General features: G+C 41.7%; 1 protein-coding gene and 1 non-coding gene across 3 annotated transcripts in view; one reads left to right on the top strand and one right to left on the bottom strand.

Moving 5' to 3' along the window:
* Positions 1-21420, top strand: part of CCDC93 (coiled-coil domain containing 93) — a 95926-nt gene that overhangs the window by 12236 nt on the left and 62270 nt on the right. For both annotated transcript variants that reach the window (XM_055316173.1, XM_055316174.1), the window contains 4 exons: positions 3558-3669; positions 8419-8517; positions 9305-9361; positions 18971-19071. In XM_055316173.1, coding sequence (XP_055172148.1) covers positions 3558-3669; positions 8419-8517; positions 9305-9361; positions 18971-19071 — 369 coding nt within the window. The remainder of the gene's footprint in view (positions 1-3557; positions 3670-8418; positions 8518-9304; positions 9362-18970; positions 19072-21420) is intronic.
* Positions 470-612, bottom strand: LOC129504040 (U4 spliceosomal RNA). Its single transcript, XR_008663277.1, has one exon. It is a non-coding gene; the product is annotated as a U4 spliceosomal RNA (small nuclear RNA).

Below are 21420 nucleotides of genomic sequence, written 5' to 3'. Positions count from 1 at the left end.
CCTTATATTTGCAGTGCCTCAGTATGTCCTAGCTGATGTGTTGGGGGGCCAGGTAGCATTGTCTGGGGAGTGCACTTGCCTTTTGAGGGCTTGATTATCTTTTAGGCTATTTTCTATGCGTGCCCAATTGAGGCCTTTTTGTTCTTTTGATTTTTTTTTTTTTTTGAGAGTTTCATGAGCTTCTACCTACATCCTCCTTCTACCCTCCCAGCCTGTCCTAAAGCTCCATTAGTACAGAGTCTGTGCTCAGAGATCATGAGATTTTAGACTTATAATTGAGTTCAGCAACACACAAGTAGGCACCTATGTACAGAGGACTTGTGCATGCATTTTACTATTTTACCTTCACAACAAGTTTTAGTAAGTAGGACAGGCATTATTCCTCATTGTATGATGAGAGTATTGGACCAGAGGGATCAGGTGACTTGCCAAAAGCCCCAGAGCTGATGATGGAGCTGGAATTTAGTTTAATTCACTTTCTTTCAAACTGTTTGCAGTAGGGGAGGAAGCAGTGTACTGTACTGAACAGTCTTAAAAACTAAAGGAATCAATTAACAATAATCGTGCCTCAGATAAACCTCATTGGCTACAATACTGCCACTGTGCAAAGCTAAAAACTGAAGGAATCAAACCAATCACCTGTAGTGACTGTTAAAATCTTAGGTTAGGAAGCCTGACTGAGGACCTCTGCATTTGTCACTTTCCCAGATTTTCAGAAAGTCAGAGAATCTACCCTGAGCTCCAGGGAGAAACAGATAGGGTCTGGTAGGCTTCTACAAGAAATCCTAACTTTTGCCCCCTACCCTTAGCCTGCCTGTGTCTCCCCCACGTCCCTCCCTTGGCCCAGCAACGTTTTTCCTCCAGCTGCTTCCATATGCTGCTGAACAAGACCTCAGTCTTGGCAGTGATTCATGGGAAGCGGGTTTAAGAGGCTTATAAACCCTAAGATGACCCCGGGAATCCTTCCCTCAGGGCCTTTATTAACTTGGAAAATAGTCAGTCTCTAAGCAGTGGCCAGAGACAAGTTGGTCTGAAGGTAGAGAGGGTTGGCTAGATAGTGTTGGAGGTCCCAGCCTCTTATTTTTAAGCTACTGAATGGTTCTGTGCAACCAGTGACCCTATGCAGACTCAGATCTGCAGCCACTAGGGGGAGCTTTCCTCTCACTGAAACAAAATATAACTGAGCAGAAATGCCCCAATTATATTAATAGTTAATACCTACCCTGAGCAAGGATGCCAACTTAGGGTCATCTTCATTTGCTAAGCTTGGAGTTTAGGGAGCAAGGCCAATGAGGCACCAGTCTCTTATCCTCACAAGTTTCAAAGAAATTAAAGCATGGGAGTCTGATAGAGATTAAAATAAAAAATAAAGTATGTTATAGAGAGAGCCTTAGATATGCTACCAATTGAGTTTGTTAATACTTGCCTACCAAACTATCCTATTTGAGCGCAGCAGCAGCTGGACAGCCATAGGCTTCCCCACTGAGGCAGCCACACATCTCATAGCAAAAAAGACACATGTGTCCTAAAGACAGACTTCTCAGAAAGGAGCGACAGTTGTAGTGGCTGAGAGCTACAGGACAGTTTCCTTCCGTGTCTCAGACCTTTTGGATAATTCACATATGTACTCCCTCTGCTGGGGATGAAAATGTTCTCCTGTAGGCTTCCCTTCTGGGAGGTGAATGCTCCCTCCCTTTGTGAGTGTATGCTGTAGACTATCCATCTTCCCATGTCCATATTTTTTACCCTTAACATATTGGGCTTGACATTGATATTATGATCCATGGAACTGGGGGTGTGGATATTTCTCTTAGCAGTTTTAACCTTGGTGACACCATGTAAAGCTACTGTCTAGTAATAAACGTAGGTTTGTAGTGTGTTCTCCAGGGACCATTCCCTGGGGAGCTCCCTAGCTTTTCTCCCTAGAGTTTATTTAGTTTCTGCTAAGACCAAGGGGATGGAACTTACTAAGGGAAGCATAGGTAAGACAATAATTGCTCTCACCCAGGCCTTTGTTATATGTTGGTCTTAAGGGTGTCTGTCTCTTGGGAAGGATTATGGAGCTACAGAGAGACTAAAGCATACAAGATTTCTTTGAACAAGGAACACTTTAGGTAGACCTAGACTTGCTGTATTTGAAGCGTCTAGTAAGACCTGGGGACCTTGTTCACTGGGGCTTTCCTCTATTAGGAAATAGTGCTCACTTGTAGACAAGACCATAGTCGTGGCTGTAACTGGCTAAAAAATTTTTAAAGGGTTTTAGATGGGACTATAACCTAAACTATCTATGTAAGCTGAGCCAGAAGCCCCCATTTCTCCATATGGCCCCACAAGGCCATGCCTTGTGACTGTTTCTCAAGGCAGACTCACTAAATAACTTCTGCTGTTTCCTCTTGAATCTGATCCAATTAAGATGTAAGAAACAGGAACCAGACACTTGGAGATCAAATATCAGCTGAGTAGAGAAGGAAACTTAAATCTATGGTGGTGGACTTGCACACAGATCACTCTATCACTCCTGCCATAAAGCTGTCCCACCCAGGTCCAGGGAGCAGGGGGAGGATGCAAGAAGAATGAGCAAGAAGAATGCTCTGGGGTCTCAGGGAGCCCTGTTCTTCCCCCCTCTACTCCCAGATGTTTCATAGGACTGAAGCAAGGTATCAGGGAGAGATCAAATAACCCCTCATGAGAAACAGAAAAATTCTGCTCTCTGGAAAAAAAGAACAAGGACATGGTTTCCTCAAATCTAAGGTTAATTTCAAAGTATCAAAAAAAAATGAAAGGCTATTTTTTATTTTAAAAATACTTTTATACCAGAGTGGAGAACTCCATTTTTTTTTTTTTAAGCATAAGTCCCTGTGTTTTGTCTTAATATTCTGGGCACCCAGCACAGGCCCTGGTAATTATTTGTGGCCTGAATGCTATTTAGAACAAGTTTTTTTAATGTGTGACCTAGTGGTTCCCAGGTTTTTTTGAAAATGTAGGTCAGTAAAATGAAATATAAAAGACAATGAGGCACTGATAACTTTTTATTTTACCATGTGAAGATATTAAATAATAATTGCTACCTCAAACATCACTATAATTTCATAAAGAAACAGTATGTTTTAATATAAAAAAGGTAGGGAGGGATCCCTGGGTGGCGCAGTGGTTTGGCACCTGCCTTTGGCCCAGGGCGCGATCCTGGAGACCCGGGATCGAATCCTACAACGGGCTCCCGGTGCATGGAGCCTGCTTCTCCCTCTGCCTGTGTCTCTGCCTCTCTCTCTCTCTCTCTCTCTCTGTGACTATCATAAATAAATATAAAAATTAAAAAAAAAAGGGAGAACAAAATTCTAGAATAAACTATGAAAGCTGCAGTGTGGCCTTAGATGCACGCATACACGCACATCTAAACAGTGCTTATATTTCTCATTTTGCAGCCAGCCAAGAGAAGCTTGGTCATGGTCTGGTGTTGAAAAGCCCCAGATTCTTCTGGAATGCTGCCCAGACTTGAGAGATGTCTTAAGGGCCACTTAGTGTATTCTCACTCTTTGCTTGTTGTTTTTTCCGAACAGAGCGCTATCAGAAAAGATCGTCTCAGTCCTGCCAAGGATGAAGTGTCCACACCAGCTGGAGCCCCACCAGATCCAGGGCATGGATTTTATTCATATATTTCCTGTTGTTCAGGTGAGAGCCTTTATGTGATTTCTTGTCCTCTGCACATCAGAATTCCTACATGGTCTGGCTCTCAGGCCATCTGGCCTAGATCCTGGATCTGATGGGTGTGGTATGGAATTGGTGGAGCAGGACATGATTGTGCTTCCTGATGTCATCCTCAGAAGGTTGCCAGTACTCCATCTCTTCTGCCCTAGTTTCACTGTCACTTTCACCGTCACCTATTGTGGTCTTTGAATGTTCCCATTAATTGGTTTTCATTCCCCTTTTGGTAAAGATAGAACCCTATAGCCCCCCCATGGGGACCTGTCCCAGCTATCCAGCCTAACTTTATTCCTTGTTCTTTCTGTTCTAGCCCCTCTGACTTTCCCTCAGATTTTTTTCATACATATTATGCTTCCTCCTATCATGGGGCCTTTCCTTCAGGCTGGAAAGCTCTTCCCTTTCTCTCCTTACCTACTTAATCCATATTCATCTTTCAGATCTCAATTCTACCAAACCTCTTCAAGAGAGCTTCCATTAGGGACGCCTGGGTGGCTCAGCAGTTGAGCATCTGCCTTTGGCCCAGGGCGTGATCCCCACATCCTGGGATCGAGTCCCACGTCGGGCTTCCTGCATGGAGCCTGCTTCTCCCTCTGCCTGTGTCTCTGCCTCTCTCTGTGTGTCTCTCATGAATAAATAAATTAAAAAAAAAAAAAAAGCTTCCATTAGCCACCTCCCCCGCCCCCAATCTAGAACAGGTTCCTTTGCTATATACACTCATATTGGCCACATTCCTTTCCTTTGTAGGGATCTTCCTTGCTGCAGTTTGTAACCATGTGTATCTGTCTGGTCACTTCTGTCCTACCTGTCAGACCTTCTCAAGCTTCTTGGTGGCAGGCACCATAGTTGCCTTGCTCACTGTAGTGTCTCCAGCACCTTGTGGAATATCTGGCACTGTGTAGGCAGTTAGTCTTTATTTGATGACTAGATGTCTGATGTGAGGTCATTTCCACCCTGGCTGTTTTCCAAGGCTCTGTGATTAAGTGGCTCATGCTGTACAGCCTCCTACAACCTTGTGGTCTGTTGTCTCAGCTTCTTCTGGGCACTTTGAAAAGAGGAGGAGCAAAGAGCCTGCTGTATCAACAGCACTTTGCAAATGATCTTAATAGAGTTCTTTGAAGCCTTGATTTTAATCCCAGTCCTTATGTATGAGGAAAGTGAGATGCAAAGAAAGTAATTCATTTGCTGAAGGGCAGAGAACTGGTGTGCAGACAAGATTCCAGTCTAAACTCCTTGTCACTAAACCTACTTTTCTCACCGTGCCACTCATGCAATTTGTGCTTGAAGTCTTCCAATCCTGCATTAAGATTAGGTAGCACAGGGTTTGAGAGCACACACTCAAGAGGCTTCCTGGGTTCAGATCCTGGCTCTGCCACTTAGTTGCATAACCTTATGACCCACAAGGTCATAACTTAGTTTCATGACTCAAATGACTTAACTTTTCATCTGTTAAATAGAAACAGTAATAGCACCTACCTGACAAGATGAGAATTAAGTACATTAATATGTATAAAGCACTTAGCTGAAGCACCAGCCCATTTTAGTAAGTACTTTCTAACTGTTCAGTGGTCCTTTCTGGTTTTGTTACTGTTATAGTGGACTTTCCCCTGCACTGGACTTTCAGTCAAATCCCATGAAATTTGTAAATCGGAAGCTAAGACTTTAACTCGGAATTTAATTTGTTAGGTCCATTAGACTTTCTGTATCCAATGCAAGGGGTGAGGGGGGATCTCCTGATCCCTTGTGTGAAAACAGGAAATAAGGACCCCATGCTGATTATTACTGAAACTTCCACCACTACCACACTGTGAAGTTATTGGCTTTTCCCCCAAAGCCTGAAGGTCTAGTTATTAGACCTTACTCGGCCCTATGGTAGAACTTTGAGAGCAAAAGAATGTGGTCCAGATAGATGATGAAAGGGAAGTGATCTGTTACTGGTTTGGGCATTTTGAATGTCTGTTCTGGGTTGTACATGGAATGCCAGAGGGCTTCTGGTATAGATGTGAGAATATAGGTTACCAGATTTCTTGATTTCATGGATCCATAAAATTTTAAAGCAAAAATGGAGGTTGACCTATGGTTGCCACCTATATTTTGCCAGGCAAGAACATCTTTTAAAAGTAACAACTAGGGGATCCCTGGGTGGCGCAGCGGTTTAGCGCCTGCCTTTGGCCCAGGGCGTGATCCTGGAGACCCAGGATCGAATCCCACGTCGGGCTCCCGGTGCATGGAGCCTGCTTCTCCCTCTGCCTATGTCTCTGCCTCTCTCTCTCTCTCTCTCTCTGTGACTATCATAAATAAATAAAAATTAAAATATATATATATATAAAAAATTAAAAAATAAATAAATAAAAGTAACAACTATCAAAACAAACACTTAAGTACAGTGAATAAACTGGTGGTTGCAGAGGGACTGTAGGGGAGGCTTGGGCAAAATAGGTGAAAGGAATAATAAAGAGGTACCAGCTTCCAGCTATAAAATAAATAAGTCACAGACGTGAAAGTGAAAAGTACAGCATAGGAAATATAGTCAGTACTATTGTGATAACACTGTGTGGTGACAGATGGTGACTGCATTTATCATGGTGAGCACTGAGTAATGTATAGAATTGTTGAATCATTATGTTGTATACCTGAAACAAATATAACATTGTACATCAATTATACTTCAATAAAAAATATTTTTTTAAGTAACAACTATCTTTCTCTGTCATTTCCTAAAAGAAAGACCTTTTAACTCTCAATCTCAGAATAAAAGACAGTCCTTCAAATGGAATACTTGAAAATATTATGAAAAAACTAACCATGTGCTTGACATTTTTTGCCTGTTTCACTGGAGACCGGTGAAAGAGCAGTGGTCAAGCTAGTGGTCTTGAGTGACTCTAGAGGTTCACCACCTTCATTCACACTGTTTAGCACAGCTGTAGTTACACTCCGATTGCTAACCCAGAGAAAAATGGTTCTAACTTCCAGCCCCAGTAGTTCCAGGTCACATCTTTTTCTCCCATGCCAGACACATGAATCCTGTGATGGCAGGTATTTTTCTTGAGTGCTAGGCACCCAGGGCAGAGTTTGGCTGTCCAAGAAGTTCTCTCCACAGCCCTTCTCTCTAGGAACTCCAAAATAGTGACTGATTCTCCAAATCCTGAGACTCCGTATCTTCCTTATCTGATTACACTCACCAGGATCTGGCAAAGTAACAACTCAGTGTAGATCTAATTCATGGAGGAACATTTGAAAGAGAAACAACTTTGAAGGTCCAGAAACTGGATCTCCCCATCCAAAAGGAAAGTAGAAAGAAATTGAGTTGAGCAAGGAGTCTGCCTCCTTAATTGTTCGGGGCCATGATGCTGGGTGGGGTGCAGGAGAGCGGCTACAGAAGCTCTGAACATTGTCTGATCTTCTGCCCCTGCTTCTGAGTTTTAGTGCCTGGGGTCATTGTTTGGAGGTGGGGTGGAGTAGAGTGATAGAAATAAATAGAAGATAATAATACAAGAATATTCCTCATAGTTATTTGCAAGCACCCCCCATCTTGGGCAGCTGCTTTCCAAACATGTCCTTACTTGAGCTGGCTGCCCTCTGTGAGCAAGCATTCTGTCCATCCCTGCAGGAGCACAATGCCATATGCCATGTGTCTGCTTGCCTACATAGCTAAACCTTGCCAGGTGTGTTGCGCTCCTGGGGAAATACAACTACTATCCACAGACTGCTTCCGAGTTGTAGTAGGTCTCTCGGGACAGAGGATGGCGACTCCGACAGATGGCCTCCCCCTGTATGATGCTCTTTAGTTATAAAACAAGGAGTGAATGAAAAGCCAGGGATGAAAAACAAAGGCTGTGTTTTTGTATTTTACAATCTTACTCTCAGAGTACCTAGATCTTCCACAGGTTATGGGGTTGGGAGTGTGTCTTTGTGTTGTAATTAACAGGAAGTATAAGTAGAGAGCAATGAAGAACAGCTACTTTGCATATCGGCCCAGTAAAGCTGGAAAACATTTAATAAAATCTGTATGTCCAGTCTTTTGGTATGGAAGAGCCTCTGAGTTGTGACTCAGCCTTCGCTTGCTACCTATAGAACAATGAACAGATGATATAGTCTCTTTGAGCTTCAGGTTCTATACGACGTGGCCAGTACTTACAATGTTGTGTGGGTTAAGAGAACAAATGCTGTGAGTACCTGGCTTACTTGAAGCCCAGGGCTGGGTACTCAGCAAACCTGTTCTCCAATCAGAATATTTGGGGATTGTTTGTTTGGGGATTGTTTCAGCCAATGAAACAAGAGGTTCTCTGAAGTCCTTCCCTTTCCCTGGTCTGTGGTGCAGGCAGCACTATCCCATTGGATCTTAGCTTCTCAGATGCCCAACTAGCTGCTCTTCACCTAGGACAGTACACATGGACAGTTTCTCATCACCTGGTCGGTTCAAGGATAGTGATTGGGGTTCACAAATTGTACTAACTCCAAGTTGGCCTTTACCACAGTGGTGTTACATCCCTGTCCTCACATTTCCTTTTTTTTTTTTTTAATTTATTTATGATAGTTAGAGAGAGAGAGAGAGAGGCAGAGACATAGGCAGAGGGAGAAGCAGGCTCCATGCACCGGGAGCCCGATGTGGGATTCAATCCTGGGTCTCCAGGATCGCGCCCTGGGCCAAAGGCAGGCGCCAAACCGCTGCGCCACCCAGGGATCCCTGTCCTCACATTTCCTAACTTTCTTTCCCAGTGGCTGGTGAAGCGAGCTATAGAAACAAAGGAAGAGATGGGCGACTACATCCGCTCCTATTCCATATCCCAGTTCCAGAAAACCTACAGTCTCCCTGAGGTCAGTATCTTCCTTCCTTTTCTCGTCCGACTGAGAACACGTGCGTACATGTAGAGACTCCCCAGGAAGGAGCAGAGTAAGCTCAAGTTCTTCTGCATGACATCTCTGCCCCTACCTGGCCAGCATTGACAGTGGGCATCCTGGTTTGTAAGAACTGCCTCTTTAAATGGGTACTGGGTGTCAAGTCCTGCAATTTCATCCTTTTCTCTCGCTTTTAGGACTTGATTCAGAACTTTTATTAAATTATAAGAATATGAGTATATTTCATTAAGAGTACATATAAAGCTCTTCAAGAGACCACCTAGGTCGTTGCCTAGGGGATTCCTGTAGTAACAGTTTCATAGTAACCACCCCCGACACACACAGTAATAACAACTGATACCTATTGAATAATACTTAACTACACTAAGTCCCAGCGCATCACATGCCTTCTTTTTAATTTTCACAACTGCTCCCTGACGTAGGTGGTGGTGTCCCCATTTACAGACAGTGAAACTGAGGCTTAGAGGCTAGGTAGCTTGCCCTGGGTATCAGAGCTCATAAGGATTTGAACGAGAATACTTGTCTTCACCAATACACTCTGGGGTCCCCCTCTTTCTTACCACCTTGGGATCTGTTTGGCCATAGCTTCTTCCCATGCATAATATATCCCAATTTGTTAGAAGATTGAGGCTTCTCCAGGCAGAGCTGTGATGAGAAATCAATTTGTAAGACAGGTTTCTGAGAAGTCCGGTTGAGTTTCACTCTTCACAAAGGGTTTGTTTAATCCCTGTGTTTTGTCTTGCAGGATGATGACTTCATAAAGAGGAAAGAAAAGGCCATCAAGACAGTCGTTGATCTTTCAGTAAGTTCCCCTGTCCTTGTGTAAGGGTAGAACATAGGTTCCTAGCCTCCAAATAGCCCTGTGGTTCAAATTCCAAAACCCTTGCCCAGTCCCTCCTGGGATTGCCCAGTGCTGACCTCAGGTGGTTGTGTGAGAGAAACCCTGTCTACCTCAGTGCCCATATCTGGACACCAGCATTCACAGGTAGAAAATGCCACAATCATGGCCCTGGGTTTTTCTTAGTTTGAAATTTACAGGAGAAATTTTCCAAATCCAAAGTCTTTCCTCATTTGTGCTACTGGCAGGTATAAACTTTGAATAGCTTCAAAGAGTAGATGATGAACTAGAGGTGGTAAATTGAGGTTAGCACCCCTTGATGGCTTTGGAGAGGCACAGCAGCTCCTGAACTTTATGTGGGACACATTAGGAGGGCCTTGGTCATCACATACTGTGTATCTTAACCATGGGGCCTGCACTTATGCACCCACTCCACCAGTGCAAGGGTCAGAGGAGAGCTTTTCAAACCTTTCTGGGCCAGAGTCCAGCAGAAACTTATCAGTGCCCCATATCCCACCCCACCCAAGCCTTCCTACCTGAGCTGCTGGGAATGAAGCCACAGTGCTTGGGTGTAACTTCACTTTCTTCCAAAAATAATGCGTGGTGGTATTTTGCTTTTTTTTTTTCTACTTGAAGAATAAATGTGTGGTCTTCAAAGGTGGTCACTCTAAAAAGATTAACAATCATTTGATGACATAAAGCACTCATTTAAAACAAGAAAGTCTTTGTTACTTTATAATTGTAATTTGTATCTTTTTCACAATTTCCTTTTGGAAGTGGAAGGAGTGGAAAACTTTCAAGACAGTTACACTCTGAAGCCAGATACCATTTTCAGGCTTGGTGGTAGTATTAAATAATAACAAGACATGATAGGATATCAGAGTAATTTTTCCCTCTGGTTATGCAATAGCTGTTCCTTTGAGACATTCTTAAAGTTTTTTGTCTTTTTTTAAAGGTTGATAAATTCAGAGGAAGAGAATCAACCTTAACCTCACAGCACAGAAGCAGCTCCTTTTGCTGCTTGGACATATTTCTTTGATGCTTTTTTTATACCAAATTGGTGTTATATTTTAAATGTAATTCTGTGGGGCTTTTTTTTAACTTACCAATATAGAGTCTTTGTAAACTATGGAAGATTCCTCCTAACTGCATTTACCATGAAAAATAATAACCAATTTGTTGGATTTACCCTTATTTTAAATGATACTTCATTTTTCAAAAGCTAGAGAACCAGTCAGACAGCATTACCTCTCATCCAGGGAACTGGGGAGCCCAGGGCAGGAGAGGAAGTGAATGAAATTCCCTTTTCCCTTTAAAGCCTGTACTATTTGAATTTTATACCACGTCTGTGTGTTACTTATTCCAAAGCAGTAAACAAAAGTATGATTTTCTAAATGCTTAATTGAATATCTGCCTGTGTAAATCTCACTGTTAGCCCTGAGTAGAGAATGAGAAACAGTAATTTTCATCTTTATCACCAGGAAGAAAAGGCTAGCATACTTGTCAGCAATCTTATCAATGAAACTAGGCCTGGCATCTCCATACCCATTAAACATTTCAGGCCTCTAGCGACACATTCTTTCTTCTTATTATTTGTAATGGAGTTCTTAAAGAAAATTCTCCTCTTCTGCTTGGTAATGTGACCTAATAGGATTTAAGGAGGTAAATGATAATGACAAATACATGGTGCCCAGACATTGTGGTAAGCATTTATGTATACCTTACCTAGTCCTCAAAAGAATCTTCTGAAATAGTAGTATTTTTTTCTTTTTTTTTTTTTTACAGGTGAGGAAACTCAAGCACAGATAGGTTATGTAAGTTGCCCAAGATCACATTAGTGATGATGGAGCCAGGATGCAAACCAGTCTTGTAACTACTACCCTGTGGGCATCTAGATAAAATGCTATTTGCAGCTAATTAGGAAATAATATCAAGATAAGGGAAAATTAGCAAATCTCTTAGTTCAGATGTTTAGTTTATTTCCCTTTTTTATGTGTGAACTTACTTCTCAGTTGACTGTCAATATATTTGTAGCAGGAATGATAAAGAATTTTGATGGATGGCCAGAGCTGACCTATGGGTTTCATTTGTTTTCCTCTTTCTCTTTCAACTGAAAATACCCCTCACTTCCAGATGCTATCTTCTTAGGTTTCTTAACTACACTGCCATGAACTTCCCTCCCTCCCACCCACCACTTCTGCAATTGCTTCCTGGCTTCCTTGCCTTGGCATGAGAGCTCCAGAAGCTTACAAGAGACTCCAGGGCTGTAGTGCATGTCCCTAGCTTATCCTTTTGAGTCATGTAAGGAATGGAACCACTGGCTGTTTTTCATTCGTCAGCGGTCTCGCCAAGGGAAATCTGACCCTTAGTGAAGGGAGTGAAGCCTTTCCTCCACTGCCAGGCTCTTTGTACATCTCAGATTCTGAAGGGTATTTCCCTCTCCTTCCACCTTTTACCCAGCTCTGCCCTTTACATGCCTCATCAGTGTTTCTTGCCTGTTCCTTATTTTTTTTTAAAGATTTTATTTATTCATGAGAGAGAGAGAGAGAGAGAGAGGCAGGCAGAGACACAAGCAGAGGGAAAAGCAGGCTCCATGCAGGGAGCCCGATGTGGGACTCGATTCCAGGACTCCAGGATCATGCCCTGGGCCAAGGCAGGCACTAAACCACTGAGCCACCCAGGGATCCCCTTGCCTGTTTCTTATTGATGAATCTGGAATCCCAGACTTAAATTGTATGAATGGTAAATTAAGGATTCAAATAAGGTCACACAACAGGTGCCTAATTTCTGGACCCCAGCCTTTTATAAAATACACCCATAGCTGCCATGTCCTGATTGATGGCCTTTCGTGTGTTTGGCACCTGATTAGGCATCTTGCAAGCATCATCTCATTACTTCTTCACCAACACTCAGGGAGTTATATGTTATTATTATTTCTATTTTATAAATCAGAAAGTTGAAGCCAGAAAGATCAACAAATTCCCTACATACTTACAGGACAGGAAGAGGCAGCCAGGTTTTGATTTTACATGGCACTCCTCAAACATGACAGGTGTGATGCTTCTCTGGTTTCCTCTCTTCGCCTTGACTCTGATTTCCCACATATTCCTGGTGCCAGTTTTACAACAATGTTTCTGACTTATTTCAGGACTCTGAGATATTATTCATCCAGATCCCAGTGACACAGATTTATCCAGAGTGGCTGGGTGCTCTCCTGCTACCTCTTGAGTCCCCTGTAGGGGCGTTTACTGTGACATATGTCCAGCTAGAGAATGTCTGCAAAGTGGAGACTATCATGTTGTCTTTCTTCATCTATGAGCATAATACTTTCGTGCCTCAACCAGCAGGCTTTTACTCATTCTTGCTTATTTAGAACCTTTTCTTAAAAAATAAATATTTAACCTTTTAATATTTTTCAAAATATTTAGCTTATTCTTTTCCTTAACCATCTTTACTGGATTGTTCCCATCTTTTGCATTTGGCCTTAGTTATGTAGCTCAGCCATTTTTGGTGCTTGATTTTTTGTTTTAAAAAAGGTTGTACTTATTTTGTACTAGTATCTTAGTAATAATAATAAAAAAATTAAGAAATGGGAAAAAATTAGTAAAGACTAAGTCAACATGATACAACCAGTCAGGATATGGGTACTGATATATATTCCAAGCAGAAAATACAATGTTTGGGATATCAATACAGAGAATTAGAGATCTCTAAAAATGTCATTCTACTGTATGTTTTGTTTTTTGCTCAACAATATAATTGAGGATATCTTTCCATGCCAATAAATATACTTCCATAGCATTTTTACTGGCTGTAGATTATTCATTGTGTGGTACTAATTTACCTAGCTTACTTTGTATCTTTTTTTTTTCTTTTGGTTATGTAGGACATTCTCCTAGCTAATTTTTTCCTTGTATCTTTATTTATTTAGGAAACGTTCCACAAAATGGAATTGGGTCAGAGGTTATGCCTAAGGCTGTTAATGCCTCTTGGCAGATTGTCAGAAAACCTGCCGTGAACTTGAATTCCTGAGCTCATCACTTTGGGGTTCTCTCTTCATCTTGCCCTCATTTTTCTTCTTAGGGATTATCCCTAGTACTTCAGCTTTCTTCTTGAAATGTTACTTCTTGGCTTCTCCATACTTCCTCTTTACAGAATAGCTAGCTGCTTTGTAGAAGGCCTGCTGACAGGAGGTATATTTCAAAGCACATAAGAAGCCAAACCTATTGCCACCCAGGACAGGTCATCCCTTACCACCTTCTCCTTTTTGTGTCATCACATAATCGCTTATTTGTCTCACTTAGTGTGCAGTTGTACAACTTCCTTCCTCCTTGTCTGAGCTGTCATCCTTCATATTCTTCAAGTATCTGTCCTATGCCGTGAGGTCTGTTACTCCCTGTTAACCTTGAGTAAAGAGTAGCTGTGAAATTTTATCCAAAGCTCCAAAAAATACTGCTTACTATTCATTGAACATTTTTGGATAATATTTAGAATTTTGTATGAAAATAGAGGGAATGAGAGAAAAAAGAACTCAGAGCTGCCAGTCTAGTTGAAAAAAAAAATGCTTTGCAGAACTTATTGATCCCCTCAGAGACCACGGCATTTGAAATTATTACTCTAGTGTGTTCTTCACAGGAAATGCTATGAGGGGGCAGCCCCCGTGGCGCAGCGGTTTAGCGCCGCCTGCAGCCCAGGGTGTGATCCTGGAGACCTGGGATTGAGTACCACGTCAGGCTCCCTGCATGGAGCCTGCTTCTTCCTCTGCCTGTGTCTCTGCCTCTCTCTCTCTCTCTCTCTCTCTCTCTCTGAATAAACAAATAAATAAATAATATTAAAAAAAAGAAATGCTATGAGGAAGTCTTTTTCATTCAGCACATAGAATACAAATATGGCTATATACATAAAATAAAATTAGTACATTTTATCAATAATAATATATATACATATCTATATTAAAATATATATATCCTAGAGGTGGCTCAGTCAGTTAAATGTTCAATTCCTGATTTTGGCTCAGGGTTTCTCCCTCTCTTTCTGCTGCTTCCCTCCTCAGAAAACATGTATATCTATCTATCTTAGATATATGTATCTCTCTTAACCTTTACTGTGTGTCAGATATTGCTAAATAATTAATCCTCACAGTAACTCTGCTTATACCTTTTTTTTACAGATGGAAAGTCACATAGGTTAAAGTAACCTGCCCCAAATCAGACAGGTAGTAAGTTATGGGGTTAGGACTAAAACCTCGGTCGTCCATGCATTCTTTCAGTAATATTAATTGCACTCTCGCTGTGCCAGATTGCACTCTAGGAGGTGAGGTAAGAGCAGTGACATTCCATCAATAGGGGAGTTTCATGGGAATTTGGGGGTCTCATCAAGGAGAAGATGTGGTCACAAGGGGGCAGCAGCATACATAGACTTTATTTGGGTGATGCTTTGACAGGTTTGCTTGTAGGATGGTGCAGTCCCTCACAGCAGCCACCATCCAGAGTTTTAGGCATCAGGGCTGCATCCAGAAGAGGGGACCAAGAGAACCCCTACCCCCTGGGAGGGTCCTGGAGATTGTTCGTGTGCCTCGGTGATGTCACTCAGCAACAATACAGAGAATCTCTAAGTCAGAGATCTCTGACGGGCAGCAGCAGTTTTGGGTCTTTACAGTCTCGGCTTATCCTGTCTATGGTTAGCAAGTACAGTTTTGCAGAGTAGTATGCAACATAGGCTGTAAGTGGCTAAAAATCTGCCTACTGGAGCCATGTTTAAGGCAACCTGGTGTGTAAAAATTTGAGTTTGGTACTGGCACACTTTTGAGTCAGTGTGTCTCAGCCTGCTGTGAAGAAATAAACCTAAGAGCCAAGGTGCAGAAGCTATCTTCGGCTCCATTATTTGATAGAGTGACCTTAGTCTTACTGAAGAGCCCTGAGGTGGGATGTGTGCTGGTCCTGAAGGAGTAGAACAGAGCTCATGTGAAAGAGAATAGAAAAGGAACAAAGTCTGAAGAAAACTCTACCTCCTCAGCTAACTTTCCTCCCTGCAGACACATTCCTCTCTCCAGAAATGGTCACCATCCATTGGTCTCCCATTTCCTTCACTTAGTACCCAGGGACTTTGTTTCATTCGTTGTTTTATTAGCATGAGAATGAAAAAAAAGCAAATGTATTTGTCTCAGTTATAATAACTTCTTCCTATGAGATCTTTCAGGACATCACTCTTGGTAGTGGAGACATCTGTGGAGCTCCATTAGGTGCAGCAGAGTTAGCTCATTGGGATTCTGGGCTGAGGTGTGTCTGAGAGTTGAGCCCTGAGAGAGTGTTTTAAGGTCAGTGAAGACAAGTCAGAGGAATGTCACTTCCTGCTGACCTGAGTGTGGCCTGACCCCCTGAATCTTTGAGCCATAGAATGCCAAGTTGGTGGTGGCTTTCTCACTGCCTGCTCATTGTTTCGTAAAAGAGGTACCCACCATAATTGTGATCAGTGTTTGCTACAGATACTGCCCTGGTGCTGTGCTCTTCACTTCTCTTCCCTGCAGTTTGAAATGTGACTCAGGAATTACTCTAACCAGTGACTTGTAGCCTAATCTATAAGGTAGAACTCTGTGACGCTATGGTGCAAGAGCTCTGCTTTACAAAAGAGGCACTTTAATATTTTACCCCTGCTCATGTGTCCTTTAGCACAGAGAACAAGACACTGTTCAAGGGCTGTTAGTCCAGCCTGGTTTTACAGATAAGGAAACAAGCCCATTGAAGGGAATCCCCAAAGTCACAGAGCTAGTTAATGGCAGAGACCAGACTAGACATCAGTGTCCCTGATTCCTATTGCTTTAAAGGGTGACTTAACAATAGTTCTTAAAGTTGTCCTGAAAACCTCTGACATGTAGGTTCTTATTACTTAAGCAAACCACTGTAATGCTCCATGTGGCAGCCTCAGGTATATAGCAGTCTCATAAGAAGACTCTTTTGAGATGGCTGGAGGTTGGTGACAATGCCCACCAGAAACAAGTCAGTGTATTAGAAAAACCTTGGGGACCTAAGGCCAGGCCTAATACTATTTTAGAGATCCTGAAAAATTATTTAATTTCTGCGTCTTCAGTAGTAAAGTGGGGATAATAGCATTTGCCTTGTCTCTGCCTCTTGGAGCAGTTATATAATGCAAAAGTGAGGTGCATATATGAGGTGCTTTTAAGTATAAGGAATAATTACACAAAGGCCAATGTTGTCACTGTTTGGCAGAATAAAAGTTCCTTGTAGCTATTGGTTTCAGTATGCTATTGTTTTGGAGTCAGTTCTTTTTTTAGAAGAATCCAATTTCCTGTCTTGGGTCATTGACTCTATCAGTGGTAACTAAGGAAGATAGCAGTTAAGCTCAATTATACAGTACTGCGATAATAGTGGAGCTCAGTAAGAATTAAATCATATGCACTAACTGACGTCATGTGGATTCATTATATGTTGCATTTCCCCATAAATCTGTTTTATGTTATTTATAGCTTCCTATTTATGTAGACACCAGCAGCAAACTAAGAATTATTTCTGGCAGCAAGTTATAAGAACAATACTCCAACGTCATCCCAGACCCTAGTCCATTCCTTTTGTTTTGTTTTTGTTTTTTTTTTACAAAATTATTAAGATTACATAGTATGTGTTACAAAAGGATGTTTTTCTCTATGTTTGAAACTTTTCATAATAAAAAGTAAAATAATAGAGTTAACCAGGATTTTCAAGGGAGTTACATTTCTAATTGGAATAAGAATACCACTATCTGAAGAAACCTGATAATAGTTCTTGTCATAGTGATGTCCACATAGAGGTTAGTTATGATGAACTCTGCTAGTGGAGAAGAAAAGATCCAGGAACAAACAGCTGGAATACCTTCCTTGCACAAATATTTACCTACTTGCACTCAGAGCCCTGAGCTTGTTTTACTAAGATATTATTTGACTGCATTTGACTGCCAGCTTGATACTCAAGAAGGACATTCATTTAGGGCAGAATGCTAAATCAGATCATCTGGGGATGAGGCCCACATTAATTGAGCACCTACGGACATGTAGATATAGAAATAGATACATAGTTTCAGAATGTATCCTATACCAAAGATATCTATGTTTGCTTCTACATTTATAATTAAATCCTACTCTAGTGATTTAAAAAGTCAGTGAAAGCTGATAGAGCATTTTGTATTTTTATATACTTTTGTTAAAAAGATAGTATTGCTGAAGGGTTTGTATCTACTCTTCTTTTTTGCTATTAGAGTCTAAGAATTGAAATCTCCTTTCCCATTTAAGGAATTTTTTTTTCTGGATTCTTGGTTAACCTATATACCTGTGGTTGTTGAATTGTTTTGTGGAAACAGTGGTGGAAAGGTCTGGATATGCAGTGACTAGATAATTTGTTTTTTTCTGGAAATTATTAAAGAAGTTTAAAAAGATATGAATAGAGAGATAAACCTTGCTTCTCAAGGCAAGATTCAGTATTATAAATTTGCCAGTTCTTTCCAAAATAATCTATAAATTTGGTGTGATTCTAATCAAAACTCAACAGTTATTTATTATGAACTTGACAAGTTGATACTAGAATTCATTTGGAAGAGAGATGTTTAACAATAGCCAGGAATTTGAGAAAGAACAGTGGAGACAGGATAAAGGTTCATAAATCAAGAGGAGTTGAAAAGGGTAACATTGGTACATGTTATATACATGTGTGCCATTTCAGATCAGGGAAGGCTGGACTATTAAATTGATGATGTCAGGATTCCTAATTTTCCATTTAGTTGAAAAAGCCTCTACATAGATTAAAAAGCTAAATATAACCTATACAAGTAACATACAAGAACTTTTTTAAAAATAATCCCTGGTAATAAGTAAGATATAAAATGATTGGTAAGTTTGACCATGTAAAATATCAAAATGCCATAGGACAAAAGAAACACCAAGTGGGGGCTGAGTGGCTCAGTCGGTTGAGTGTCTAGTCAGGTCATGATCTCAGGGTCGTGGGAATGAGCCTTGTGTTGGGCTCCATGCTGAGTGTCTGCTTGAGATTCTCCCTCTCCCTTTGTCCCCTGCTCCTCCCCCCATGCTCCCTCCTTTCTCCTTCTAAAAATAAATGCATAAATCTTTTAAAGAAAAAGGAAACACCAAGTTAAAATGAACTTGGCAAGCAATATCTTTTTTTCTTTTAAAGATACTATTTATTTATTCATGAGAGACACAGGGGGGCGGGAGGAGAGACACAGGCAGAGAGAGAAGCAGGCTCCATGCAGGAAGCCCAACGTTGAGACTCGATCCTGGGTCTCCAGGATCACACCCCGGGCCGAAGGCAGCACTAAACCGCTGACCCACCTGGGCTGCGCAACAAGCAATATCTTGAGTGGAAATATTTGCTACATATATGAATGTCAAAGGAGCAGACTCCTTAGAGGCAACCACCCTGAGTGCCCACTGTTCTCCTGCGGGAGGGGGGTACGCTTGCCACGATGGGGAAAGACTTGTTCACCTGACTGGCTGGATGCACCCAGCAGGCAGTTCAGGAAGACAGCATTCTCACACTCAGTAAGTCATCTGTCTCATCCACTTCTTAGGATGTCTACAAGCCCCGTCGGAAATACAAACGCCAACAGGGAGCAGAAGAGCTGCTTGATGAAGAATCTCGAGTCCATGCAACGCTTTTGGAATATGGCAGGTAAGGAAGGGGATACTCAGTCTGAAGTGCCTAATTTATAAAACCATTGAAAAGAAAAGCTCATTTGGATTGCTTCATTGAGATTAATTTGGTTGGCTTTTACCTGACTGAGTTCATGGTTTTTGGAGAGATTTCCATCCCAGGGACTTTTCTCTCTGGGACTGACTGACCCACATTTCTGTGGGTAGCTTCCCTGATGATGGTGGAGGCCTGATCTTGGCAGTTCCCTTCTGGAAATGTGTGTGTAACTGTGCACCTTGGCTCTGTCCTCCTGAGGAGTTGGGGTGTTTGGGGTATTTGCAGAGGCCAGGGGCCATCTCTCCTTCATTCCCCTGCCCTTCTTTAAAATCTTTAGGTAAACTACAGACTCGAAAACAGTTACGGTAGTTTTACTTTGAGTGTTAGAATAATAGTTTTGGTTTCCCGTGAGGAATTGTCCTGAACAGGAAGATGAAGAATTTAGAAGTATTTTGTCACTTCTTAATACCCTTTAAAATTTTTTTTTAAAAAACAGTTCACTTTTATCCTCATTTTTTACTGAAAAAGCACTCAAAGAAGTGTCCTTCTTTGTGTCTTCTGTTCTCATTGAATTTCTTGGTTGACCTTAGGTATTAACCTTCATTTATGTCCTGCATTTTTCTACCTAGGGTAATTGATTCCTTGATGTGAGTATGTCTCCTTGTGCTTCCTTTGTGTATCCTGAGAGTGGTTGCTGTGTGCTGCTCTGCCTCAGAACCCAGCCCTCCTTGGGTGGCTGGGACTAACAGCTCTGCCTCCAGCACCTCCCTGAGTGAGCATCTGACAGCTTCCCAATCTAGGGCACTAGAGAGAACCAGAAGGAAATTAGGCTTCATTGGCTTAAATATTCCATATTTGAATCGGGAAAAATTTTTTTAAAAACTTGCCACATTTTTTTTTTTCTTTCTGCTTTTTGAAAGGGATGTGTGTGGCGTCAGGTCCGTCCTTCCTAAGAATGAAAGCTAGTCTGTCTCAAAGGTGTGAGTTCCGGCCCTATGCCAGGTATGATGGCTACCCCACAACTCACCAATTACTTCTGTGAATTGAATTCCTTTTCTGAGTCAGGCACTACCAGACCATCTACGTAATTTCTGGAGCCCAGTATAAAACAAAAATGCAGAGCCCCTTGCTAAGAATTATTACTAATGATAATTATTAAGAATTTCAAGACAGCAACAACAACCAGATGTGAGGCCCTTCTGAATGCTGGGCCCTGACCAAATGGACAGGTTGCATGCCCTGGGCACTGTGATTGGGTTTCCCAACCAAGCCCCAGTTGGAGGTAGGCAGGTAAGGCCACGCTGCTCTGGGTGAGCCAAAGTTGAAGAGACAACTCCCTGAGTGTCACATGTTCCAGAGCCAAAGAATACTCAGGGGAATGTTGTGCTTTTCTTAGTTTGTATTGTTCATACCTCCATTTTTTCCATTGTCATGGATACTCAAACATTCACTCCTGGGGGTGAAAAGGAATCAGAGATTCAGTGAATTGTCCACCTCACAGAGACCAGGCTGACAGTACTTTCCTCTTGTTTTGAAATTCTCAGTTTTAAACTGGCTCTTAAAAAAAAAAAATAACTGGCTCTTTTGCATGTGTTGTAGAGAGCAGTCATTATTGTCATTTGATGGCTGGGTAACTTCAGGACATCTCTGCTCATCATCAGGAGTGGTTGGTGCAGTTTGAGTCCAGAGTCTGGGGCTTTCTTTATGGAAGGGAGCAATGCTCAGATTTTCTTCAAGACTCCTCTCAAATTTGAAGTATAAGAAAGAGCAGAGTGTGTCAGTGTCAGTCTTGGTTCCTATTGGTGGGGTAGGCTGACTTCTACTGAGTTGTAAATCAGTGAAGGACTTTTCTAGGAGAGGGGTTACTTTCCTCTCTTTTTAGCTTTCCTGGTGAGGAGAGGATGAGTTTGTAAGAAGTGGGTAAGTGGATACTTAGGATGTTCTGATGGTTGATTTAGCTCAGTTCTCTTTTTTGAGAATTGAAATTCATACAATTTTTAAAAGTAACTTGCCCAAAGTCAGCTATTAACTATTATTGAGGATTAGTAAGAGCCTCTCACTGGGACTTGTACTCAGGTTTTTGGACCCTCAAAGCGTCCTCATATTATTATCTACAAGTATCGTTTGAGCCCCCAGGGGAAGTTTGGCTGCTGGTTTTAGAAAGGCCCAGTCTTCGTTGTTTGGTCTGACACTGAACTAAAATAAAGTAGTTATTAAAACTGACGGCGAAAATTAGACAAAACTTAAAGCCCTAGCAAGTGCATTTCATTCCTCCTCCTTGGGAAGGCCCTCCCATCCTTTCTGGCTATCAGACTTTCTCCTCCAGGTTCT

Source organism: Nyctereutes procyonoides, unplaced genomic scaffold (genome assembly GCF_905146905.1).
Source record: "Nyctereutes procyonoides isolate TBG_1078 unplaced genomic scaffold, NYPRO_anot_genome, whole genome shotgun sequence".
In the NCBI taxonomy this organism is placed as follows: Eukaryota; Metazoa; Chordata; class Mammalia; order Carnivora; family Canidae; genus Nyctereutes; species Nyctereutes procyonoides.
Note: the sequence above shows the minus strand (reverse complement) of the source record. Positions and strands in the feature narration are given on the sequence as shown.